Source organism: Gossypium hirsutum, chromosome D08 (assembly GCF_007990345.1).
Source record: "Gossypium hirsutum isolate 1008001.06 chromosome D08, Gossypium_hirsutum_v2.1, whole genome shotgun sequence".
NCBI classification, from domain to species: Eukaryota; Viridiplantae; Streptophyta; class Magnoliopsida; order Malvales; family Malvaceae; genus Gossypium; species Gossypium hirsutum.
The window spans coordinates 40,422,882-40,450,613 of record NC_053444.1 but is presented as its reverse complement, the minus strand read 5'-3'; the positions used below and the strand labels follow the sequence as shown (position 1 = coordinate 40,450,613).

At 31.7% G+C, this 27,732-nt stretch overlaps 2 protein-coding genes and 1 non-coding gene across 34 annotated transcripts; 2 read left to right on the top strand and 1 right to left on the bottom strand.

Moving 5' to 3' along the window:
• The first annotated feature begins 5,865 nt into the window (after positions 1–5,865).
• Positions 5,866–10,085, top strand: LOC107911667 (uncharacterized). 32 transcript variants are annotated; one of them, XR_005917169.1, is made up of 8 exons: positions 5,890–6,172; positions 6,251–6,307; positions 6,400–6,715; positions 6,787–6,878; positions 7,072–7,115; positions 8,293–8,513; positions 9,000–9,099; positions 9,876–10,085. XR_005917169.1 is itself a non-coding variant. In XM_041099163.1 (6 exons), the coding sequence occupies exons 3-6, from the start codon at positions 6,837–6,839 to the stop codon at positions 9,987–9,989; spliced, it is 303 nt and encodes a 100-aa protein (XP_040955097.1). In that variant the 5' UTR covers positions 5,886–6,172; positions 6,400–6,715; positions 6,787–6,836; the 3' UTR covers positions 9,990–10,085. The 32 variants fall into 32 exon arrangements, 1 of the variants encoding a protein (XP_040955097.1); XR_005917174.1 differs by having other exon boundaries at positions 5,866–6,172; positions 6,400–6,685; positions 7,072–8,513; positions 8,965–9,099; XR_005917162.1 differs by having other exon boundaries at positions 5,884–6,172; positions 6,400–6,685; positions 7,072–8,513.
• Positions 10,086–16,309: 6,224 nt separating this feature from the next.
• On the bottom strand, positions 16,310–18,292 carry LOC107911695 (NAC domain-containing protein 43). Its single transcript, XM_016839581.2, has 3 exons — positions 17,848–18,292; positions 17,477–17,748; positions 16,310–17,371 (listed from the first exon to the last, which is right to left on the bottom strand). Exons 1-3 carry the CDS (start codon positions 18,029–18,031, stop codon positions 16,610–16,612), a joined length of 1,218 nt encoding a protein of 405 aa, XP_016695070.2. The 5' UTR covers positions 18,032–18,292; the 3' UTR covers positions 16,310–16,609.
• An 8,514-nt stretch (positions 18,293–26,806) lies between these two features.
• On the top strand, positions 26,807–26,913 carry LOC121220469 (small nucleolar RNA R71). Its single transcript, XR_005917670.1, has one exon. It is a non-coding gene; the product is annotated as a small nucleolar RNA R71 (small nucleolar RNA).
• Positions 26,914–27,732: the final 819 nt, after the last annotated feature.

Below are 27,732 nucleotides of genomic sequence, written 5' to 3'. Positions count from 1 at the left end.
AGAAAGTACTACAATTGTGTATAAATATTTGGTACGATACCCTGGGAATGTTGTAGGAGACCAAAGAGATTCAGATCATGTATCCCTGAGTTGCAGTGGGAGAGGATTGAGAAAGAGCCAGATCTTATACTCAGTGGAAGGAAGATGGTTCAAATTTTATGTCCCCAGAGGTTACAGTGGATTGAACTTTGAAAATTATAGTGGATCGGACCTTGAAGATTACAGTGAGGGCAAGCTGGTTAAGTAAGATATGAGCATTACCAACTGGACAAGATAACACTCTGACGTGTTGGCAATAAAGTCTTATTGAACAATAAGCAATAACAACTCAAGCATTAATGGATCATTTTCATCTTACATTCATTCATACACACCTAGTTAGGAACATTTGATTCATTCTGATCATAACATCTTAATCACTAGGCATAAATAGGTTCACAAAATAGGCTTTACAGGTCATGTTTCCTAGAGAGCAGATCAATGGAGTTACTTATACCCCTAAGGATGCAATTAAAAAGATTAAAGCCACAACGGCGAATCTTACTTCCCTAGAGGTGCAGTAGAACAGATTAAAGCTATAACGGCGAATCTTGCTACCCCGACATTGCAATTTAAAAGATTGAAGCCAAAACGGTGAATCTTACATCCCTGGCGGTGCAGTGGAATAGATTGAAGCTACAATGGTGAATCTTGCATTCCCGACATTAGAATTAAAAAGATTGAAGTCACAACGGCGAATCTTACTAACCTCGCGGTGCAGTGGAACAGATTGAAGCTACAACGGTGAATCTTACTTCCCCGACATTGCAATTTAAAAGATTTAAGCCACAACGGTGAATATTACTTCCTTGGCGGTGCAGTGGAACAGATTGAAGCTACAATGGTGAATTTTGCTTTCCCGACATTGCAATTAAAAATATTGAAGCCACAACGGCGAATCTTACTTCCCTGGTGGTGCAGTGGAACAGATTGAAGCTACAACGGTGAATCTTGCTTCTCCGACATTGCAATTTAAAAGATTGAAGCCACAACGGTGAATATTACTTCCTTGGTGGTGCAGTGGAACAAATTGAAGCTACAACGGAGAATCTTACTTTCCCGACATTGCAATTTAAAAGATTGAAGCCACAACGGCGAATCTTACTTCCCTGGCGGTGCAGTGGAACAGATTGAAGCTACAACGGCGAATCTTGCTTCCCCGACATTACAATTTAAAAGATTGAAGCCACAATGGTGAATTTTAGTTCCCTGGCGGTGTAGTGGAATAGATTGAAGCTACAACGGCGAATCTTGCTTCCCCGACATTGCAATTTAAAAGCTTGAAACCACAACGGTGAATCTCACTTCCCTGGCAGTGCAGTGGAACAGATTGAAGTTACAACGGTGAATTTTGCTTCCCCGACATTGCAATTTAAAAGATTGAAGCCACAACGGCGAATCTTATTTCCCTGGTGGTGCAGTGGAACAGATTGAAGCTACAACGGCGAATCTTTCTTCCCGACATTGCAATTAAAAAGATTGAAGCCACAACTATGAATCTTACATCTCTGGCGGTGTAGTGGAACAGATTGAAGCTACAACGGCGAATCTTACTTCCCCGACATTAATGTTAAAAAGATTGAAGCTACAACAGTGAATCTTGCTTCTCCAACATTGCAGTTAATTAGATTGAAGCTACAACAGCGAATCTTACCTCCCCGACATTACAATTAAATAGATTGAAGCTACAACATCGAATCTTGTTTTCCTGGCATTGCAGCGGAGCAAATCGAGACTGAAGATAGCAAATCTTATCTCTCTGAAGTTGCAATAGAGCAGATTATATCAAACCTTATCTTCCTGAAGTTGCAGTGGAACAGGTTGAAGCAACAAGTCTTATCTCCCTAAAGTTGCAGTGGAGCAAACTGAAGATAGCAAATCTTATCTCCCTGAAGTTGCAGTGGAACAGACTGAAGATAGCAAATCTTATCTCCCTGAAGTTGCAGTGGAGTAGATTAAAGCTACAAACATTATCTCTCTGAAGTTACAATAGAGCAGGTTGAAGTAATAAACCTTATCCCCCTGAAGTTACAGTGGGGCAGGTTGAATATGCAAGTCTTATCTCCTTGAAGTTGGAATGGAACAGACTGAAGCTATTAATCCTATCTCCCTGAAGTTGCAGTGGAGTGAATTAAAATGACGAATCCTATACCTCTGAAGTTGCAGTAGGTCAGATTAAATCTACCATAACAAGTCTTATCTCCCTACCGTTGCAGTGGAGTAGACTAAAACTACGAATCTCGTCCCCCTGAAGTTGCTGCGAAGAAGATTGAAGCTATAAGTCAGATCTCTTTGAAGTGCAGTGTAGTGGATTGAAGCAACAAGACACAGTGGACTGCGAGAAGGCTATCTGAAGAAGAAAGGCACCAAGAAGTCAAGACTCGGTGAGAATAGGAAATTTGGTCTTTCTTGGTCTTTGCTCTATTCTCGTTACACGACAACGAGCAAAAAGGAACAGCTGTACAAGCCCAAATTTTCTCGGGACCAGTGCCAAAACAAAAACAAAAAAATAAAATAAACAGTCCAGACCCAAAAGGCCCAAATCTAAACCTAGCCCAATACCCAATTAAACCCTACAACAACCCAACACCAAATAAAAAAAAAAAGGAAACCCTAGCCACCTAGGTATTTTGACCCTTGCCCATGTGCCGTCGCTACCCTCTGCCACCACCTGTTCCACCGGCTACGTTGACACCTGCAAGACAAGATAATACACAACAGCAGAAATAACAAAAACAACAATAGCAAAACGATGAGAGAAGAAAACAAAGAATCTTGTAATCGGCTATAAAGCAATGAAATATCAATGTACAAGGGGGATTTTTCATTTTTTTTCTTTTTTCTTTCGGCTAAAACCGAATATGTTGTAAAGAAGAAGAGACTCTTCTTCCTTTTTTGTTTGTTACGAATATTTGAGAAAATAAAAACAAAAAATATTCAAGGTGATTTCTTGTTTCTTATTTCAATCTTTCTATTTCTTTTATCTTTTTATTATTATATTTTTATTTTTATAAACGAAAATAAAAAAAAGAAAAACGCACCTGGATTCGCACCTGAGCCCCGTCGCCAGAAACCTTTTCCCTTGGCGCTGAAATCGGGCCGAGAGGGGTGTAGGGGGTCTCTATTTTCGGTTTCTTTCTTAAAAAGGGTCTTGGCCTTCGAACGGGATTCAAAGCCGGGGGTTAAAACGCCCTTTTGCGCCACACCGGCCACCGGCCATGGCGGCACTACGGCGGTGGTAGTGACGGAACCCCAATCCGGTGGAGAGGCCGAAAGAGAGGCTGAGAGTTTTCTGTTGCTTCTCTGAAAAAATAAAGTAGGAAGTGTTTCTTTTTTTTCTATTTTTTTACTATTTATAGATGGTGGGAAACAGCATCGTTTTGGACCTTAGCACCCATGGCCAAAACGACACCGTATTGGCCATCCAGCATCAGTAACCCGCGCACCGCCCCGATTCAGTCGCAGATCCACGTGTTTTATAGCGCATGGGAAATTTACACAAATGGTCCCTTGTATTCCATATTGAGTTCAAATCGATCTTTTTGTTCTCTTTAAATATGGCCACACATTTTATTTTTGTTCCAATCTGGTCCGCGCAAAACGCAGCGTTCTGGGAGGCTAGGATTATTTCTCATTTTGGTCCTTCCCAGTTGTTCGCGTGTTCAGCGCGATCCCTTTTTCATTTACTTCCTGATTTGCCTCAAACTTTTATTTTCGAGTTTAATTTAGTTCTTCTCTGTTATCATTGTTATTTTATCTATTTTCTTTTCTTGTAAAATTAACAGTTTAATATTATTTTATTTATTATTATTTTTATTAGTACTGTTACTATTATTATTGGAATTATTATTACACTTATTTATATTTATTTACTCTTTTATTATTATGTATTTATATATTTTTTACGTTTTATATCATTATCATTATTTCATATTGTCACTACACCAAAACAGGCTTTTAGCGGCGTTTTTAGCGGCGTTTGGATAAAAAACGCCGCTAAAGATCGAGCATTAGCGGCGTTTTCCACAAAGCGCCGCAAAAAACTTAAGCCCAACGATGCCGTTTTCTAAGTTTTCGAGGGCTTTAGCGGCGTTTTTGAGGAAGCGCCGCTAATGCTCAGGCCTTTAGCGGCGTTTTTGAGGAAGCGCCGCTAATGCTCAGGCCTTTAGCGGCATTTTTGAGGAAGCGCCGCTAATGCTCAGGACTTTAGCAGCGTTTTTTGAGGAAGCGCCGCTAATGCTCAGGCCTTTAGCGGCGTTTTTTAGGAAGCGCCGCTAATGCTCAGTGATTTAAAATAATTTAAAATATTTGTTAAAAATAGAAAAATTAAAATACTATTATTTAAAATAATTTTAATGTTTTTTGGATACATTATTGATTTTTTTAATTTATATATTAAATAATTTCATATATAATCGTAAAAGAGATTGTTATTAATTTTAAAATATTGAATTAATTATCACTATAGTTTAGGTTTTTTGGTTAATTTAGGGTATATGGTTTAGAGTTTAAGATTTAGTTGTTACCATTTTAAGGTTTATGGATTATGGGTTTAGGGGTTATGGTTTATGGTTTAAAGGCTGGAGTTTAAGGTCTAGAGGTTATGTGTTAATGGTTTATGGTTTAGGGTTTAGATTAACTAGTATTTTCTAATTTATATATTAATTATTTTCTTATATAATTGTAAAAGAGATAATATTAATTTGGTTCTTCAAAATTGTGTGAAGATTTGGTTCTTCAAAATCGATATAAGCTATATCCAAGGATATCCCTGTCTTATCCCATCTCGGTTCAGTATTTTTATCCAATTTAGTTTTTTGCGTGTTTTCCCTTGCCCTCGCCGTGATCAAATAATTACATATGGATTTAGTGATTATGGATTAGGGATTATGGTTTAAGGGTTGGGCTTTAAGGTTTAGGGGTTAGGAGTTAGGGGTTATGGGTTAATAGTTAGGGATTTAAGGTTTAGGTTTAAGGATTTAAGGGTCGGGTTAGGGTTTAGATTAATTAGTTTTTTAATTTATATATTAAATATATTCGTATATAATTGTAAAAGAGATAATAATAAATTTAATATATTAAAATTATGAGTATAGTTTATATTATTTAAGAGATATATAATAGATAGACTTTATGTATATTGAATGGCTAATTTAGGGTTTTAGGTTTATTTGAGATTTGTTAAATGATACAAATTTATACAATTAATTAATGCTTTTATATTTAAAAATATTTAATCTAAACCATTTGATATATTTGATATGGATATTTAGGTAATTATTTTTTTAAAAGATTTATATAATTGATATGGATATATTTTTTATATGGATATTTGATATATTATATAATTGTAAAAGATTTATAAAAGTTATAAAATTTAAACAATTAAAAGTAATGTCTTAAATCTTATCAAAATTTTAAATAATATTATTTAAATAATATTAATAATGATGTATCAATTAAAAATAATATCTACAAGAATGTATGAAATTCATAAATCTATTAAAAAATTGAAAATTTATAACTATAGAATATTATTTCAGAGACATATATATTTAAAAGTGAAATCATTAGCGGCGTTTGGTAAAAAACGCCGCAAAAATACATTTAAAATTTAACCAAACGGCGCCGTTTTATTGACGAAATAAATATTAGTGGCGTTTTGTATACAAACGCCGCAAAAAATATATTAAAAATTTAATAAAATAGCACCGTTTATTAAATTTTAGGGGCGTTTTTTATAAAAACGCCGCAAAAAATACATTAATAATTTAACAAAACGGCGCTATTTCATTGACTAATTAAAGGAAAAGTTGTAAAATTAGTGCGGTTTTTGTGTAAACACCGCAATTGTTGAAATAGAAACCCGCATCATTTTAAACATAAATCAATTTTTTTCTCCTGATTTCCCGCTCCCAGCCCCAAATGCCCTATCTATCGAAATCCCTAATTATCAGTCAGAGCCAGAGAGATCACTGCTTTGTTGATTTCTTACCCCCGATTCCTCGGTTGCTTCTTTTACTTACAAGGAAAAGGTTCAGTGTTTGGGTTTCTTGCAAACTTACATAACCCACACAGAGAAGACGAAGAAGGGGGCATTCGATTCTGGTTTTTGGTGAATTCGACTTTTAAGGTTCGGTTTCTTTATTTTGCGTATAAAAAGTTTGGGTTTCCTTGTTTTTGTTTATTTTTTTTTTGTAATTTGTTGAAGGCCCGTTGAATGATGTGAAATCGTCTTCACATAACCCACACAGAGAAGACGAAGAAGGTGGCATTTGGTTTCTGTTTTTATTACTATCAGTATTCAAGGTTCGATTTCTTTATTTTGCTTATTTAATCTTTGGGTTTTCTTGTTCTTAGTCTTGGTCTTGCACCAAATGCACTTTCCTCAACTCTCCATCCCAAACCGCCGCTTGCAAAGTTTGTCTCTCACCTCCGTCACGGTCTTCGCCGTCTAAATGGGCTTGTAAAGCTTGCACTTTTTTGAACCTTTACAACAAATCCAACTGTGAAATCTGTATTCAACTTCATTCCCCTTCATTCCCCTGATATCATTTGTTTTCAAGAGGTTACTCTGATGATTTATGACCTTTTTCGTGGGTCTAACTGGTGGAAAGGGTACCGGTGCTCTACCTCGGACGACACGGTGAGTTTGAGAGCTTACTTTTGTATGCAGGTATGTTTTGATTGCCATAATTTTGTGAAGATTTTTATGCAAATGTGTATACTTACTATATTGTTTTGCAGTTAAGCAAATTGCCTGTGAAATCCTTAACAGTCTGAAACATATTGCATTGATGGAGGCCAAGATGAAAAAACTCTCTGATTTACTGAGTAAGGTTAGTTGGTTGCTTATATTGTAATGGTATGATTATTGTTCACTAACCTTGGCCCTAAGCACCTTGTATGGATGGCTGTAGGTATCATTAGCTTCTCTATTGACGGGTCCTTCTCATTTCTATCTTCTTTCAATTGTTTCTTTAAAAAAAATATTTCTAAACTTTTTTTGTCTGCAATTCATTTATTGTTTAGAATTTAGAAGGGATTGAGGAAGCAGCAAGCAATTGCCCCAAAAGGTATTTGGATTTGGATTTTAGCTTTTACTGATTTTGAATCACTTTCGCTTTCACTAAATATGAGTTAAGTTAACTTTAGTTTCATTGGACGGAATTATGAACTCGATGATGTCTCTCATTTCCAATTCTTAATTTATAATTAATCATTTCCGAAGATTTCATTTGACATACTTTCTATATATAATTAATTGCAGTGACATAAGAAACTTTGAATAGCATATTTTTATCTTTGTTTTTTCAATATTGTAGAAGAGAGAAAAATTGAAAATATAGTAATAAAATAGTAGTAAAAGAAATGGGAAAAGGGAAAGGGGGAAGTAGTAATAGTTCTCTGTTACTTGTTTACTTCTCTTTCAATATATTCCCTATCTTTGCCCTTACTTTTTGCATTGTCTGCTTTTCTATTCAATATATTGCATTGTGTGGTTATTTGTGTTTCTCGGGCACTGTATGTTGTTTTTGCTTTTTCCTTTTGTGGTGCTTTGTCGCACAGCACTTGGGCTACATATCCCCACGAGTTTGAAGACTTTGCTACCGGTCTGCTTAAAATTCTGTGGAAAGCAAATTTCTCTTATAAATTTTGAAATTGTTCTAAAAGAAAAGAAAGAAGCTTAAATGTTAAAAAAAAAGAACTCATCAAACTATTCTTTTTTGAACATTAAATACCTCTGCTAGTAATTTTGGAATCTGCTTCTTTGCTTGCAATCATACCTTGCAATCATACCTTGTTTATTTCTATTCCAATTAGATTACATTGATATGAGCATGCTTTATCTGTTGACACCTTTCATAAACTAGTTTCTGCGCAAATCACGTATCCTTTTCATAAACTAGTTTTAGTTCAATGCAGTATGGTACTTAATTTGTTTTCTATAATTCCTTGAAAAGATTTTATATTACAAAATAAGATCATTGTCTATCTTTAAGTTTTGTTCCTCATGAAGTTTGAACATAGATTTGTTGACCAGAATGTTGTGTTTCATGTTTTCACTTAGAAATACCCTTTGTAACTTTTTTAAACATTTACCTTATTTTGGCCAACTGAAATCTTATTACTTCTTATCTACATGTTTTTTATTCAATTATTGGATATTCTGTTTGATTCCGTGTTAAAATGTGGAAGGTGTTACTGGATTATGGATTGGCATTCTGTAACTATTTTCCTTGACAAACTTAGAAATAAAGCAATCACATTCACTATTTTTCAAGCCACTTGCGTCTTACTCCTCTATGTTGAATCAAATTGAGGAATTGCTAAGTGCTAGAGACTATAAAGCTGCCATGCAGCTATCAGAAAATCTAAGAAGCTTGGCACTGAAGGGACTTCATTATTTTCAAACTTTTGAGGATTCACTTCAGCTTTCTCTTCTGCTTTTGCTTCTTTGATTCAGCTAATAGGTGCGTTACCATAAAAGTCCCTGCTTTGTTTCTCTTGCCATACCTGTTTATCTATCGGGTTTTTAACCATGATTTTAAACTTTTAACTAATTTTAAAAAAATGTTGATTAGATAAATTTAGATTATCTGATCATTGAATCTATATGTTGTTGGGCTGCCCAGAAAAAAAAACTTGAAATAGGTTTACTTAGTACTAGTTAAATTGGGCTTGATTTTAGATAAATCTAATTATTATCTTTAAGCATGATATGTTCTAATACTTTGATTTAAGCCGTTGATGTATGTATTCTGACTATGGAATATCATGTTCAAATATTCTACAAAGAAGCTAATTAGGAGATTCTGCAATTGTTGATGGTAATTGGAATTTAAGGATATAGGCTTAAGGGTTTAATTGGAATTTAAGCATGATATGTTTTAATATTTTAAATTTATATTGATGAATGAGAAGATTACGGATGATGTTCTTTTACAAATAACTAGTAGAGGCCAAGGAAGCTTGCAATGTTTGAGCCTGGTTGATTGCCAAAGGATTACTGATGAAGGTCTTAAGCATGTTGTTGAAAATAATCCAAAGCTAATCAAGGTAATTTATTTGCCCATACCCTTATGCTTAAATATGCTGGTTGGTCTTCATTTGGGTTAATCATATTATATCTAATAATTATATAAACTGGAATATGATGGATCATGCATTAATGGTATAGTATGATTTAATATCTTCTTATATTCTAGCAGAGTGAAATTGCTATTTGCTCTCTGATTTTGGTTTTATGTGATGATGATTGTTTCCTATAGATTGATTCAAAGAAATTATCAACAGTTATGAATCTAAATCCTAGCAGTAGTTATATGAACTGGAGTATAACTGAATATGTGTATTTCAGCATAGGGATATTACTATATACTCTTATTTCTTTTATTCATATAGACTAATTGTTTGCTACATGTTACTTCAAAAGAAGCAAATTATAGGCAGGTATAAATCTAAATCCCTGTTCCCTACGGTTTTTAGACATCCGCAAAATGATAAATGTATATTCTCTCATTATAAGTGAATATGTCAAACCAAAAATTACCTTTTTCCTAATAGAGGCATGTAGAAGAGGAGGATTTCAGTTTTCTATGCCTGTATGTTTTATGCTCAAGTAACACACTTAGTTCCAATGCATTTACTGAGTGGCTTAAACTGGAGCTGTGTTGGATTAAATATTTTAGCTTCTATTTTGCTAATATAAGAGACCAATTAACTGTGATTTGTTATTTTATTTCTTTCTATTTTGTCTTCACAGTTTCATCGTTGTTCTATTTTGGCTTTCCTCCCTTCCAGTTGTAAATATTTTTTCTTAGTTGTTGCTTTAGGTATTGAGGTATCTTCTTTCATATGCAAGATGGTGGCTGGAGGAGTATAAGTTTGATGGGTACAGATTTGATGGTGTGACTTCAATGATGTACAAGATTTCCTTGATTAAGTAAATGTATTATTTATTTGAGTAAGAAAATGCATTGTATGTTTTATTACCTTGAATATGTATTATTTATTTTAGTTTTGATTCTAAATTTTTATTTTTACTTAAGAGTTCTAACTTTTGGATTTTAATTGTGTTATTAATGTATTATTTTAAATTCAAAATTTAAATTCATTAAATTTTATATTCAGTTTTACAGTTAAAATTTTTGTAAAAAATTTAATTTAAATAATATTTTTTATTTATCCTTAAAATATAATATAATATTTATCATAGAAATAAATATTATTTAAATTTTTTTTTAAAAGATATGTTTTTAGTGGTGTTTGTGGTAAAAGCGTCGCTAAAGGTCCTGATCTATAGCGGCGTTTGTGGGAAAAGCGCTGCTAAAGGTCTTGATCTATAGCGGCGTTTGTGTAAAAAGCGCCTCTAAAGGTCCTGGTCTATAGCGGCGTTTGTGCTAAAAGCGCCGCTAAAGGTCCTGGTCTATAACGGTGTTTGTGCTAAAAGCGCCGCTAAAGGTCTTGGTCTATAGCGGCATTTGTGGAAAAGCGCCGCTAAAGGCATAAAAAAACGCCGCTAAAGATCTGTTTTGGTGTAGTGTGTTATATCAATCCAATGGGATTTATTTCTTTAAAATGGCTTTATTTTATGATACATAGTTTTTATCAAATTACATATTAATTTTCAATCCTTTCTTTACTATAGTTGTATATATATTTGCTTACATCTATTTTTTATCTATAAATATCTAGTTCTAAAAATCTCATTTTAATATACTTCACTAACTCCAACTTTTATATCCACCCCATACATATTAGTTTTTTTTTAATTTTAATATATGTATATATTAATATTTGAACATTTACTCTAAAATTTACTTCGCATAATTTTATTTTATTTTAAACTCCATTTTAATCTATTTCAATTGTTTTGTATATTACTTGTGTTAAAATTTCTACGTATATGCTTTATTGATTCACAATTTTCATTCCTTTCATACCATTTATTTTTTTAGTCATTTCAAAACTTATACACTTGGCTTGTGTCTGCATTAATTAGCTCGTTTTTATTTCAAATCTTGATATCGATATTCGACATGTATGATTGAGATTATTATGGCTATGTTAGTTTGTGTTTATTTATTATCCATGATTCATTAACGTGTATTTTATTTAAAATTATACTTTTGTGTAATACGTTACCATTCAATCGCGTTACATCCGTTTAGAAAAATATTGAAATCGTTTTATCCATAAGTTTTCAACTACTCGGTATTCAAGATTCTCGAGAAGATTGTGCCCTAACTTACTGGGCTTCAATTCTCCTTGTTGAATTTAAGTAACTGAATATCCCCTTTTCAATTTAAACATAGAAATTCCAAATTTAAAGCTTATCTCGAGACTCCGATATGTTGTGTCCTAACGCATTGGATATGACATGTTGTTTTCTCAAGATGAGGTTCTTTTCTAAAAAATAATAAAGGCAATATTTCGTAATTGGAAATTCGAGAAGTCGTACCCTAACTTACTGAGTCTCAATTTTTCTCGCGTTGAACCCAAATAACCGAATATCCTTTTAAAAAAAAACTAAAATAAACATGTTTTGAGAAAAAACAAAAGGGAGCTTATTCTCAAGAATACGAGGTATTGTGTCCTAACTTACGGGCCATAATTCTCTTTTCTCGATTAACGTAGAGTATGCCCTTTTCTACAAAATTTTTTTTCTAGCATTTCAATAAAGGATCGAATTTTAAATCTCTTTAAAGTTTTCAATCTTCGACACTAAGACACTAATTAATCAACATTGTACCAATTTTGGGCGTTACGAGGGTGCTAATCTTTCCTCGTATGTAACCGACTCTCGAACCCGTTTTTCTGAATTTCGTGGACTAAAATTGTTGTTTTAATAAAATCAAATGGTTTATTAAAAACAACCACTTTTAGAGGTGACCCGATCACACTTCATCAAAAAAGATTGATGGCGACTCCCGTATTTGTTTTATTTTCAAAATCAAAGTCGACCCCGTTTTATCAAAAAATGGTGTCAACAATAGAGCTGGTGGAATAGGAGCTATTTGCACAAGTTCGGAAGGATCATTTTTTCTGGGTTTTGGGGATACAGTTTCAGTTGATTCTCCTGTGGTTGTTGAAGGTCTGACTGTGTAAAGGTGTTGAAGTTGCTGCTCTAAAGCGGTAGGATAAGGTTATCATTGAATCTGAGGCTAAACTTGTTGTTGATGAAGCCCTCAAGCAAGATAGGGAAAGAATATAGAATTTACGACCTTCACTTATCAAATTGGATAAATTGGTTTTGGAATTGCAATCTGTAAAGTTTTAGTCGATCAAGTGCCAATCAAGCAGCTGATTGGGTTGCATCACGTACTAAACAGAAGATTTGCCCAACTAATTGGAACAATCAACCTCCATCTCCTCTGATATTCATCTTGGATAAAGATGGTTGACCTGCCCCTTCGTTAGTTTGATCTTTATTCCTGGGTAGCTCTTTTGAGAATATCATGATTTTTCTCGTTTGGTTTATTTAGGCTTGTTTACAAATGTTGTTTTGAATGCGTGTTGTCATGTTTTTTTTTATTGTACTTGAGGCATGTTTCTTAATGATATTCACAAGTTGAGTTTGGCAAAAAAAAAATTTTATTTAAATATCATTTATCATTATATTAAACTATTTAAATTTAATTTATTATTATGTTTAAGTTTTTAAAATATTTTATGTACAAATAATTTATATTAATTACTTAAAAGATATTTAAAATTCATACTTTATTTACCGTAATATCAAATTATTTAAATATTATATAACTTAACTAATTTTTAATTTTTTATTATCATGTCCAAAAATAACATTTAAATCTTTAATCACATTTTTTTACCGTAATAAAAAACACTAAAAATTAATAAATCATGCTTTTTCATAACACTTTTCAAATACAGTTTTTTTTCTTTTCTAAAAAGTATATTTCAATTGCACGATAAAGAAGTAACCCTTACTAACCTTACATTTTTCCTAATTGATTTGCAATAATAGTGATTAAGTCCCACCGATAATCTCATTAAACGAGCTGTACCTGCTTGAATTAATTTCCTTGACTCATGCGCGAACCAAACATTTATATTTCATTAATTCACAAAAAAAAAAGCATAAACAAGAAGCTTGAAGAGATCAAAAGCATATGCTAATTAACTATGCAAGCTAGTTGTCACCTTAAATAGAGACAACCCCTTAAAGGCCTGCACTGAACACATTAACACAACCATAAAAAGAATACACAATTTGACATAGCTTGCTAGATGGATCGAATTCGAAGGCTTTTTTTATATAAAAAAAATCTAAAACTTTTAATTATTTATGAAAATAACTCACTATGAAAATTATGTATGTAAATAATCCGTTTTGAACATTAAATATCGGTGATACAATGATGTCATAACCTCCAATTTATTTTAAAAAATTAATTTTTTTGAGTGCCACCATTGTCATTGATGGTACCAGATTGAAGTATAATTATATAAAACGTTTAAAGACCTGATAAAGCAATTACCCTCTTCATATTAAATGAAAAAAGGGTAACGTTTGCTCATCAATTAAATGCTTTTCAACTTTTGGTCTAAAATGTTAGGTATGTCTCCTTTTTAAATTAAATTTAAATACTCCTTCAAAAAATATAAGAATAACAAAAATAAACATTTTTTAAAATTTTTTATTATTTAAAAAAAATAAACTTCAAAACCTATATAAAATTCTTATTTAAATTACTCAAATATATCCCTAAAAAATTTCCTCAACTTTAAAATAAGAACTTTTTATTTGAGGAAAAATTCTTAAAGGATATATTTGGATAATTTTAAATAAGAATTTTATATAACTTTTTAAGTTTATTGTTTTAAAAAAAATAAAATTAAAAAAAATATATTTTTAAGGGCTATTTAAATTTAATTTAAAAAGGAGACATACCTAACATGCAAATAGACAAAAAAATTAAAAGCATTTAACTGGTGCCGCTAAGAGGAATAGCGCCACCACTTTTTTTCACCCAATTTAAAGAAGTAATTGCTTCACAGATTTTATATAATTATACTTCAGTTCAGTGTCATTAATGGTAACCGAGGCCTCCAAAAAAATATTTTTAAAATAAAAATTGAAGGTGATGACACTAATGATAATGACATCACCGATATTTACTGTTCAAAACAGATTGTTTACACACATAATTTTCAAAGTGGATTATTTTTGTAAATAATAAAAAGAATTGAATATTTTTATAAAAAAAAACCGGATTCGAAACATGTTGAAACCATGAAACTAATTTGAGGTTTTGTATATGCACACGCATGCATGATTATGGTGCAAGCAATTGCCACAACATACTTTAATTAAGGTGCAAATTGCATGGCATTAATTTTCCTCTTTAGGTTACCATAATTTTCATTACAAATCAATCCAAATTAAGATTCAAACCTATTTTAGTCACATTACCTATACTTTTATGCTATATGTATTTTTCCAGAATTTGCCCCAGTATGTACTATGATTTCCAAAATATATTTTTCTCTTTAAATGCATTTGATTTCTAGCATTTAACAAACACAACTTCTATATGCTACAGTTTTATTCAATAAATTTTGCCTTACAAACAAAAAGGGAAGAGAAACATTGAAGGAAACTAGAACAGGACAAAAGAAGTAGAAAAATTTCTAGTGGCCCTGGCTTAGTGGCTTGTATACTTGTACGTGTGCAGCAACATCTTATCCAAATTCCTAAAAGATAGTCGCCTTTTTCTTTTTATTTACAACCATCTCTAAACTTTAATTAAAATTATATTTTGATTATTCAATTTTCATGTTATCGAGTTGTTACATTTTAATCACTTATATATTTGACACCTAAATTATAACTAAACTATCATACTTTTAAAATTTTTTTTAACAATAATTCTAAAATGATTTTAAAATATCTACAAGTTTTAGAAAAATCTAAAAAATAAAATTCATAATTTATTTTGTAGAATTGTAAAATATTTTTTTTGAAATTATAAATTTATGATTTTTTTAAACCTTAAAATTCTAAATAGAGTAATTTAAAAAAAAATTCATTTCTTTTCCTCATAAAGATGAGAACATACCTGCATTTTACCAGAGTTAATGCATATTTTAGTCACTAAATTTGGTTACTTGTACTTAATTAATATTTAAAATTATTTTGAACTTAATTGATACTTAAAATTGAAAATCATTAATTAATTTTGTACTTTGCTATTAATTTTTGTACTGACAATAAAAAATTTTAAAAATATTATAATTTTAGAATTAAAAAAATGATATTTTTTATTTTACGTGCATAATGAATTAAGACAAATGAAGGTTCAGAATTAGTCAAAACTAGACTCCTTTTGGGGCATGCACTTTTTAATACTTTTATATTTTTTATAATGTAAAAAAAATAATAATATAAAAAAATTAGTATTTTTTTTATTTAATGTGCATAATGAACCTAGATTAAGTACGCCCATTTGCTTAAGTTTATTTTTTAGTAATTTTAAAAAAATGATAATATAAAAATTGATTATTTTATTTTATTTTTCACGTGCATAATCAACCCCGATAAATAAATGTGCATAATAAACCTAGATTAATGGGTGTTCTAATTCAGATAAATTTGGATATACTATGTTAGTAATTTTATATTTTTTAATTCAAAAAATTAATAATGTAAAACTCTAATATTTTTAGAAAACTTTCTAGATATTTTTTAAAAGATTCTATCACTATGAAATAATAGATAAATGGATAATAGCAACTATGTTGTCCTTAACAAGATCCCTTCTTAATTAAGATTGTATAAGGAGGATCAAGGACAAGTGATGAGAAAAAAGGTGGGCTCATTCATACAGTGCAACATCACCAATTTATCTCTTTAGAATTTTATGAATATATATTAAGATATTTTAGAACTGTTATTAAAAAATGGTTAAAAGTATAAAATGTAACAAATTATTAATGTTACATAACTTTTTAAATGTTAAGTGATTAAAATATAATTTTGTTCATGAAATTTAAAAAAAAAAAAAACTTTGTAGAAATGTTGTGGCTGGTTAGGTGAGACAACGGTATCTTAAAAGTCCCAATCTTGAGCATAACAGATTGAATAGTTTAGGTTAAATTTTCATTTGCAAATTAATGATTCCAGATTTCCAATGTACTGCAACCAAGTGGATATAATTATTTGTTTTTGGGTGTGAGACTCTTAAAGTCAGCAATAAGCTATGATTAAACTTTTGTCAAGCATTTTTTCAAGATAGTTAACGAATTAGGGTAAGATCACAATCCACTTTGGAAATGATTACAAGTAGGAAAATTAAAAAAAGAGCACATTAACCAGACTCTAATCCCTATAATAACCCTTCCAGAGAAGATGAGTGGTGATTAAACGACACCGTTATTAAGTAAAAGTGTAATGGGTTGATAATGCCATCTCATCTCTCTCATATTTCAACCTTATTTATGCAAAATACATGTGTATAGTATGTATGTCCACGTATACCTAATTAAGAATACTTGAGGAAATGAGCAGGCTTGTTTGTATGACCTTGACATGTATTTACCTCTGTTATACCGACAGGTGGCACAAGGGATCTGATGACGACGGTGACGATGACTTAGTCAAGCTCCATAGATCATTCTCGTTGCTGTAGACCTGGGGGTTTTGATTTGATCTGTGCATATTTATGTGCGATAATTGAATATCATCATCATCTTCATCATCATCGTGACAAAGACCGAAAACCGCATTAGGGTCAGTAAAACATGATAGTTGCTTGCTTGTCTCTACTTGACCATTTAGCTGGGATGCCACAAGGCGGTCCAGAGTGACCCAGTCATTAACGCCATTTTTGGACTCATTATTAGTGTTGTCAAAACCAGCAGCAGCAGAGGGTTCAATTTCAGTCAGCATATCGTCTATGGACTGGAAACATGGCTTGAAGCTTCGATGCTGATCAAAGTGTGGGGTATTGATGGGAAGGGCTGGGAGAGATTGGCTTTCCAGCCTTGGGAGGTGCATAAAACTTTCATGTAACCCATTGCTGATTCCTCCTGCGTTGTTCGCAACTAGCATTCTTAGATGATTGTTGGTGTTGGCGTTGGGAATGTTCAATGAATCGTTCTCCATCTTGCAAGTCCTTCCCATATAAAGAAAAAATTGATCTAAAACCCCGTCGTTGCCTGAACAAAGCATCTGCGTCTTGGAATCAAGGGAAGTAGAGGAGGAGCTTTTGGGACTCTCTAGGGTTTTCTGATAATTCTTCTTTCTAAATACACGGCAAACCACCCAGCCTTCTTCAGCCATAGAATCGCCAATGGGATTGGATGCCTGTAGCACCCATTTAATATTTTAATATAACCAAAAGAGATACGTACAAGAGGATATTTTTTGTTATATTATATACATACTAAGGTATTGTAAAGGAATGCTTACATTAGAGTGAAGGGAGTTGGTATCGTCAAGCCTGTACTCGTGCATAATCCAATCAGATTTTTGACCATGTGGAGCTCTTCCTTTATAAAAAACCAATGTCTTCCTCAACCCAATTCTTCTAAAGCTACTATAAATGATCTTGTCACGTCCAGTAGCTTTCCAGAACCCGGCAGCTGTTGCCCGATTCGTTCTGGTCCCCGTGGGGTATTTCTTGTCCTTGTGGCTGAAGAAGTACCAATCATTTTGTGGGGTGGATCCTATTCTGCACTTCTCTGCATATCATCAACAAACCCCATCAGGATTTCATTTTTTTTTTAAAAAAAAGAAGAAAAAGATGCAGTGTTTAGTAACGGCAATTTGTCAGTACGTACCTTGTATATCCCAGGGCTCAAGCTTGTTAAGATCAACTTCCCGAATAACATCCAGGTCTATCTTTTCATAAGCTACTTTCTTTCTGAGGTAATAGTGAAGAAGCTCCTCCTCTGTGGGATGAAATCTAAAACCGGGAGGGACCTGAGACTGACCATTTATTGATAGATTCATTTCTTCTGACATTACCCGATGATCTTCTCTTCTCGTCTTCAAGTGTGAAAGAAAATGAAAGAGATGGGCAAACGGGGAGGGAATAACAGAAAGATAAAAAGAAAAAGAAAGAGAGGAATGCGTAGAGATGGGGAGGGTGATGCAGCGATGATAATTTATAATGGTTAGGGCATGGAATGGTTGAAAGATGCATGGAAAAGTTTTGGTATGATGGTCATTGGTGTACTTTGGGCATGGGGTCTATGCCCTTGAAAAGACCCAACCACCTAAAAACTAGACATTATAGAAGGGGAGGAAATTAATGGGTGAATATATAGAGGGAAAGTAGGTCCCGTAATATTGGTGGGAAAAAAGGAACCATGGGCCCTACGCCCCAAAATATATGGGTTAGAAGTGTGAGAGCGGGGGGCACGCCCACATCCCAACTATGACCTTCGACCTTAATATCTATCTGAAAGCCACCTCTAAAACCACCTCCATTTTTTCTCAAGAATAAATAAAATAAAATATTCATAATGTATAATTTTAAACATTGTTAATTAATTTCATCATGTCATCTAATTATAAATTTTAATTATAATCAAATTCATTGAAACAAATGAAATATATAGAAACTCGTAAAAACCACCTCAACGACAAGAAATGAGGGATGATGGGGTCGGAGCCACTGAGCTTTCATGGTCCCCTAAACCAAGAAAGACATGATGCCCTTTGTGGCGACTTAGCGACCTTACACTGCGGGCTGGGTTTAACACCTTCGAATGTCAGATATTTTATTCTTTTTACTTGAGATCATTTTTTTGATATTACGTATTATTATGGTATAAATTTTTTTGATGAACGTGTGATATAAGGATAGATGGGTTTAATTTATACAAAAATAAAAATAAAAATAAAAGAGAGAGTAGAGAATGAATGTTTATAAACTTAGGTATATACAGTGTCACAATGTTGCATAAAAATAGAACCACGTGTTGAATACTATTTTGGTAAGTGAAATGGCCCAAAAACCTACATGTGGAAGATAGGAGGGAGAGGAGAAATGTGTTATAAAAATGCATGTTTTTCTGCTCCGTGCCTTTTGCTTTCTTTGATTTTACATGGCAACCGCTTAATCTTTAATTTGATTAGTCTCAAAAAGTATAACCACTGGTCATAAATTAATCTAATAATAATGAAAGAGAATGGTCATCATTATGAAGACGTAAAATTTGACCACAACCCACATGAGAGTTGCTCCGTATAGGGGAATCTAATTCATCACCTCCCTCAATTAATCTCATGTTCTATGTTTGATTTAGAGCACCTTTTTTTCTTTTTGGCCACATCACTCTTCCAATTAACAAAAAGGCATTATGTTTGCTATTAACGTGAGATGACAAGACAAGTAACAACACAAATAAAAAAAGTGAATTTCATTTCTCTTTTAACAATGAATTGCTCATTTTTAGGTTAATAATCTTAAGTTTTTATAGGGTAGAAAATTAAAATTTCTACAAGGGTGAAATTCTTAATTACATAAAAAAAAATTAAATGCAGTGATGCCATGTAATCCCCCCCTCTCTCTATATTTATAATCATTCACTCAACAATGAGAAGGAATTATGAGGATTTCCGGGACTTTTGGGTCATATAATATACCTAAATAATTAAGGCAGCTATTTATGGGTGAGACAGTTGTATTGAGTATCAGCAAAAAGAAAACGAGGCATTTTTATCATTTTTGTATTCATATACCTGTTAAAGGAACAAGGTTCACAACTTGTCCTTACCTTAAAACATACCATATGAGTTTGTATTTTCTTAAAGGTTTTATGAGTTTGTATTCGTATCTTATCATTTAATGAAGGTTTATTAGTAAACAAAGCTTTAGTAAAAAATTAAAAAATTAATTAAGCCTTTAATAAAATTTAAAATTTAATGGAGCTCTTAAAAGATGAAAAATTAATTAATGAAGTCCCTCTATTAACGTTGATCATGTTTGACCGTTAAATTTCGCTAACGTAGTTGACAGACGATACAAGATAATCAGTGTACATCATAATGACATCAGCAAAAAAAATCCTAAAAATAAATATAAAAGAAACACATTTAGGATGAATCTGGACACTAGTTTGTCCAGGTTCATTCTAGTTGTAATTTTTAAATAATTTGTAAAAATTATAAAAATATTATTTTGAAAGAATTATTTGAAAATTATTAAACTTATTTTAAAAATAAAAATATATTTGAAAGAGTTTGAACCACCATTAGTCCAAGCTCATTCCAAATGTGGTTTTTATTTATTTTTAAACATTTTATTAGTTTTTAGTAAATTTGATAAGTTTTTATAACTTCTTATAATTATTAATAATTTCCCATAATTTTTTATTTTTATTTTGTGATTTCTTTAAAAATTATTTTCTAAAAAATATTTATTTTTAGGATATTTTGGTTATTTTTTAAAAAAATTTTGATGTATGTTGGCTGTCATGTGCCGTCGTTTGATTGGTCTATTAGCCACGTCAATGAAACTCAATAGTCAAACATGATCAATATTAACGAAGGGGCTTTATTGATTAATTTTTCATCTTTTAAAGACTCAATTGGATGCTAACTCTTGTAAATTAATTTTTTTTAATTTTTGTTAATAATAATGATAATATACTTCACATTTTACAAATTTGATGATTTCATGGCATTGGATTTTCTTTTTATTTTTCTTAAATCCTAGTAATCCAGAACTGATTTATGACTTATTAATTGGTAATTCTTTTTAGAAACGTATCTTCGCTTCATAGGCATGCATGAAGTCCAGGGGTAACCCTGTAACTATAATTTCCCAAATTTCATGATTTCATCGTAATGCTTGTTAGTACTACTTTATGAAAGAAATGAGTTTTTTGATAATTTTTTTAATTGAGTTGATATGTGATGTTTATTTGAAAGAAATAGTTTTTTTATATTATTATTTATTAAAATAATTATATTTTTAAATAAATAGTTGTTATTTTTAGTGGCAATTATTTATTGACGTAAATAAAAAGACCTTAGCTGGTAGCATATTTAGAGCAAATGACATATTTATATGTAAGTTTGGTTGAATAAGTTGAATTGATTTTTTTTTTTATTTTTCAACTATTCATAATAAATTTAACTGATCTAATTTTTTTTATTTTTTTCATATTAATTTTGGAGTTTAGCTTTGTTATCTTGATTTTGATAAAATAGTTTTTATATATATTTTTTATGATTTCAATATAATAATTTTTAGAGGAATTTACCTGACCTACTACATTTGGTCAAGAACCTTTGATTTCCTTTGCATTATTATTTTATATTCAAATCTCTTTATAATTTTAATCATCCATAATCGGTCTATTAAAATAATTCATTTATCCCTATGCCCCAACTAGTCACGCTCTCAATAAAATTTTATAAAATTGGAGGCAATCATCTATGTATGAATTGCATATTATTAGCTCATCATTTACCACTTACAACACAAATCATATTTTTCTAATAACTGAAAACCTTTCATAAATATAGAAAATTGGTACAGCTTAAACCAAGAGAAGTAAATTGAAAAACATCGAGTTGTATTACCACCAACTTGTTATAAAATTCGTGAACCAATCTCCACAAATTTCTATTACAGTTCAACAAATTTACCCTATTTACATGCATAGTCTTCCTCCCGACTAAGCAATAGAAATGCCAACCGTTTTATACACTATTACGTTTTGTTTATTTTCTTTCTTGGACTCCAAGTCCATACTTTCGTGCAAGACTTTTATTAATTATTACTAAATTTATATTTTTGAATATTATGCCCATCATTTTTTATTTTATTTTATCGATTTCCTAATTTAATGTCACAACTTTAGTATTACTTTTCATGTCACCTTTACATTAATTATTATTCATGAAAGAAAAACAAATCAAATATTAAAACTTTGCATTTTAATTTTATTCATGTATTTTTTTTCTTTGATAAGTTTATACTGCTTTTAAATATTTTAATTACACTATAACATTCTTAACATTCAACTTTAATTAATATAAAAATTTGCATATATATGATGTTTAAATATTAAACTTTTTAATTGATTATCTTAAATTATATATTAATAATATTAAATTTTAAATATTTTCAAACTATGTTATTTGTTATGAAATTAAGCCGAAGATAGAAAAAAAAATATTTTTATATTTTAAATGTATTTTATAATTAAAATTAAATGGTACAAACCCACATGCGTTCTCATCCCTTTTACAATCTGAGTCGAGTCCTGTTCGAACTAAGGGCAATATTTAAGTAAAGTCTTTCCAATAATATTAACTTGAGGATTTGAACTTGGTCCAAATATCAGAGGACTTCCACTTCTTCCAACCACTTGTTTATAAATTGAATATATTTATATATTATGTCTCTCATAATAAATTTTTACTTTAAAACTTATATATTTATACTATATTTAAAAGGCTTATTAAATTGGTATCACACCTCACCCGGATCTCAACTCTATCGAGCAATGATTAAAAATCCTTCCATTTATTTATATCTATACTATATTTAAGGGGTTTACTGAGTTAGTGCTACTTTTCAATTGGGTTCCAACCTAATTAAGCAATTACCAAAAGCTTTTTTTTTTTTATAAAATGATAAACATAATTTTTCATCCATATCATGAATGTTCCATAATTTTGATATATAATAGAACATATTTTTGGCATGACCTCAAAAAAAAGAGAAAATTTAAACGATGCAGGCACAGTTTAGGCAACAGAAACAGTCTGCATAAATCCAAAACATTAGTGAGGATGGATGTAAGAAAAGAATGGTGCTAACTGTTTATTATTGTATAATGGTTGTTTCATCATATATAACGGTAGCACTACACATATTCAGTTATGAGATAGTGGCTGAGCCCTAATCATGATCGTTATTGGACAGAATTCCATGGCTAATCATCATTGTTTTTGGGCGACAACTGATGGAACAACCACTTCCTACTAACCTGCACTCGACATCTCATCTCTCTTCATCTTCTTGTTGTAGGTTGGTTGAATTATTTTATTTTATTTTATTTATATAGCAATCTAAGTTATAATATTAACTACTTTCCATTTACATGAAATTAAATTTCTTTTCCTTTTTTTTCTTTAACGACCTAAAAGTTGACAAATTTCTTCCCTGTCGTTGTGGTTGCGAATGACGTGTTTTGTGACGGCAGGGGAAGCTTAATCAAATTATATGAAATTAAGGAATGTGATGGTTAAGAGGGTATTTGATAGATATTATTATAATATAGCTAGCATGAGAGACCACATGATTTTGTCTCGCAAAGTTCTGGTTGGTGATGTTGAAGTTTCCATGAGAAGCAATCTTAGGAACCATTTGCTTTTTCCCAACTTATCTTACGCTATATATATTTAGTGTCACTCAAACCTAAGGCATAAGTCAATATTTTGTCAAATGTTGCCTGAAATTATTAACAAAATATTTTAAATGAATTTCCCTTTTTTCTTTTTTTCTCTTGGAGATGACAAGAATTATTTTCCAACAATATGGTATTTCCAGTGAAATTTATGTTTGTACTATTGTAATGTTTCTCCCAAAAACTTTATTTAAAATTACGGAAACATGAATTTGTATTGAATTTTTTCTAGAGTGAAATGGAATAATCATTTTATAATTTCACGTATATTTTAACGCATCAAAAGCAGTGTTTATTTGTAATTAATTCTAAAAAAAATTAATTTGACTACAATTCATATCTAAATGGACAAATATAACTTAGATTATGAGACACTAGGTCCTACTCCACCATCTACCTCAGTTTTTTTTTTTTGAGATTTTTTATTCATTTTATGATTCATATTTTGAGTTTTGTGACTATCTCTCTTAACAATATGCTTTGATATGTTATTTACCTAGAAAATCCAAACTCAATCAAAACATCAGATTCATCCAAAGCCAGCCCATTCTTCATCTCATCCTGTGGTCTCCATTTGGTCATTGCAACAATTGCACATATTGGTGCCTGGTAGAGTTGTTCAAATTGAACAGTAATACGTAGCATGGTTTTAAGGAAAATAGAGCGGCTTTTAGGGGAAAAGTTCACGGCTAACAGGCAAGCGTACGATGAAGGTCCCATTTTTAACCAACTAAAGCTGATTTAACAACAACAACCACTAAATTTCCCCAATCCTCCTTAATTTAAACACTCAATATTTTTTTTTCTCCTTAATTGAATCTTTCTATATCTGCTTTACACAAAGCGCAATTATTATAAAATCATTTATTTACACTACTCCTATCCTACATCTAGGCTAAAAAAATATAATTAATATAAAAAATTCAAGCAATGTTGGGTTTTTTTTTGTAAAAAAATAATTATTGATAAGATAAATTAATATACTAATGAGATTTTGATTGTGTTGGTACGCTTTAGGTTCTTGAAGACCAACGTTCAAATTCTTACTTTTGAGAGTAAATTTGTATTTTATTTTAAAAAGTTAATTACTTAGATAACCTACTAATATATTATTTTTATTATATAAATTTAAATTATTTTTATATTTTTATTGAGTTTATTATTTTTAATTAACTCGTGACACTATCTCATTTAAGTATTTTATTCTGATGCGAAATTATAGATTAATGGGGGACTTCTTTTTTCATTGAAATATGACGAGAAATTGAGAGGACAAAATGCCTTCGACCTTTGGGGTATTAGGTATATACTGTTTGAGCTCAAAACCTGGCCTTATGCTTTTCGGCCTTGAAGTTTGCTAACAAAATCTAGTGGAGCCCAGAGTAAGGTCAAAATTCGGTTCTTTCTCTCTTCTTCTGTTGATCACGCTCTTTTATTATATAAATTATTTTAGGTTTCTTTTACATAAATAATATAAAATAAATAAATACCAAAATAGGATAAGGGCATTAATATTCACGGGCAAACATTATAGTAAATAATTAGTGTCGCCTGACCAATCAGTGGCACCCATATTTTAAACCCAAAATACCTGTTTTTTTTAATAGTATACACATAAAAATAAAAATATATTTTTTTTATTGGTCCGCCGACCTATCAGGCAACACCCTATTATTTATAATAAAACATATTTTTTAAGCTCAAAAAAATTGATATAAAAATTTTTGGGTATTGGAACTAGGGCCCGTGACCGACGGGTCACATCCACACTAGGTCATCAGGCTGGTGCCGCCTGACAGCCCGCGACGAATGTGACTCGTCGATCACGGGCCTGAGTTCCAATACTCGAAAATTTTTATATAATTTTTTTTCAACTTAAAAAATATAATATAGATATTATTTTTTATTATTATAAAAGGGGTTGGTTTGGTCCCCAACCCGTACACAAAATTTTATAGCTGTTGAAGGTCCCCTCTCCCCCACCACTGAAGGTAAGTTCTAAGTTTCCCTTCCTTTGTTTGTTTTTTTATTATTATTGTAAAAGGGATCGGTTTCGGCATCAAGTTGATGCTTGCTCCAAGGTTACACAAAGCTTTACCGTAGTAAGATTCTCCGATGTTACAGGGTATCGTAAATCTTCTAGGGTCCTTTAGTTTCGGAGGTAGCTTGTTCTGTAAAAATGCACTACACTCCTTTGTCAAAGCAATAGTCTCATACTCATTAAGCCGTTTCTTCTTGGATAGAATATCCTTCATAAACTTCACGTAATTGGGCATTTGTTCTAAAGCCTTCACCAACGGAATTGCTTTAAAACATCCAAGAACTTCTTGAATTGTATCTCTTGGTTCTACTTATTCTATTAAAGTCTTCGAGGATATGGAACTCTAAGTTGATACGGACAACTTTTTTGAGGAGGTAAAGGTGTTAGCTTATTAGAATTTACTAGTTTAGGGTTTACCTCATCAGATTTTTCAGCATCTGATTTTTTCGGTGTAGGAAATTCAACTATTGGTTGACTTTCCTCCTTCTCATTAGGCTCATCTTCAATCACAACCTCCTTGGGTTCCAAAATCTTACCACTTCGTAATGCAACCAATTTGCAATGCTCCTTACCAAAACTCCTTGGATTTTCTGTATCGCTCGGCAAGACTCCTTGCGATCTACTACGAAGCTCAGTAGCTAACTAACCTATTTGGTTCTCCAGATTTTTCAATGTTGCTACTTGACTTTGAATCAATGCGTCATTTTTCGCCATGTATGCCGTCAACAAGTCCTCAAACTATTTAATAACTCAGCTTGAGATGGTTTAGGAGCTTGTTGGTTAAACCCTTGAGATTGGTTGGGTCTATGCTGCATATGAGTGTTCGGTCTATTTCCTTGGTTACTCCAGGAAAAGTTCGGATGATTCTGCTATGATGGATTGTAGAAATTGGACTGTGGTCCTTGTCCACTTCTATTTTGATAATAATTCCTTACATAAAAAACAGACTCGAGGTTTGAAGGGGAATTCGCAAAAGAATAACCATCCCCACAGTATACGCAAGAAACAACATCATATTGACTTGATGATTGAGCTGCAAAATTATTCAAACCATTAGTGGTAAACTGTTTTAACATTAAGGAAATAGAAGATACATGAGCAAAGAGTGAAGTCAGCGTGTCCACTTCATACACTTTAGCTACTCGTCTTCTAAAAATTACTCGATTTTTCGGCCATTGGTAATTGTTGCTAGCGATCCTTTCGATGATCTTGTAAGCTTCATTAGAAGACTTATACAAAATCACACCTTTTGAAAAAGCATCTACCATTAATCTTGTATGTGCATTGAGACTGTTATAAAATGTCTCCAACTGAATACAATGAGGAATCCCATGATGAGGACACTTACGAATGAATTCTTTGAATCTTTCCCACGTCTCGTATAAGGATTTGTCATCCAATTGTTGGAAAGTAGTTATCTAATTTCACAACTTTGGGTTCTTGCTCGGTGGAAACTACTTTACCAAAAACTTTTTTGCTAATTCTTTCCATGTAGATATTGAAATTGGTGGCAATGAATTCAACCATGCTTGTGCTCGATCTCACAATGAGTACGGAAACAACTTCAACCTTCATGCATCTTCTGTCACACCAGCTATCTTAAATGAATCACTCATCTCCATGAATAATCGAAGGTGAAGATATGGATCTTCTGTGGGTATACCATTGAACTGACCCATCGTTTGGAGCATTTGAAACATCCCTGGTTTTAATTCGAATTGGGGTGCCTCGATATTCGACCTATTGATTCCCAGATTTAATTCACTGAAGAGTGGCATAACATATTGTCTTATGGCATGATCCCCATCATCAGTAATACGGATTGGGTTGTGCATATGATTGACTCCATTACCTTGTCCATCATTTTGATTTCCAAGGTCCATCTCGACATGTCTTTGAGCAAATCTCTCACATCATCTTTGTCTAAATGTCCACTCAATTTCAGGGTTTACAAGTAATAGATTGATGATTCGATCCATGCTCATAAACACCTGATAAATAAATCACAAATAAAGAATAAAGAATAAATTAGTGAAGTTAGAAATTAAATAAAATCAAACTGCAAAAAATAATTTCACAAAGAATGATGAAGGCAATAGTCCCTGGCAACGATGCTAAAAACTTGTAACGTGGTTTGTGCAAGTGTACACAGTTGCTCAAGTAATAAATAAGTAACATGAGTTATTGTCTCCACAGGGGCTGTGTTTGTTAATCGATTATTTGTAAAATTATAAATTCACAATTTGGTATAA

What these genes read in the sequence shown, in the direction of transcription:
- LOC107911695 (XM_016839581.2), bottom strand. Translation starts at nt 18,031, where the DNA reads ATGTCAGAAGAAATGAATCTATCAATAAATGGTCAGTCTCAGGTCCCT. An exon ending in TGAGCCCTGGGATATACAAG is followed by an intron (nt 17,749 to 17,847) that starts GTACGTACTGAC and finishes GATGATATGCAG; the next exon opens with AGAAGTGCAGAATAGGATCC. An exon ending in CCAACTCCCTTCACTCTAAT is followed by an intron (nt 17,372 to 17,476) that starts GTAAGCATTCCT and finishes TGGGTGCTACAG; the next exon opens with GCATCCAATCCCATTGGCGA.
- LOC107911667 (XM_041099163.1), top strand. Translation starts at nt 6,837, where the DNA reads ATGGAGGCCAAGATGAAAAAACTCTCTGATTTACTGAGTAAG. An exon ending in GCAAGCAATTGCCCCAAAAG is followed by an intron (nt 7,116 to 8,996) that starts GTATTTGGATTT and finishes ACAAATAACTAG; the next exon opens with TAGAGGCCAAGGAAGCTTGC. An exon ending in ATAATCCAAAGCTAATCAAG is followed by an intron (nt 9,100 to 9,875) that starts GTAATTTATTTG and finishes TTGTTGCTTTAG; the next exon opens with GTATTGAGGTATCTTCTTTC.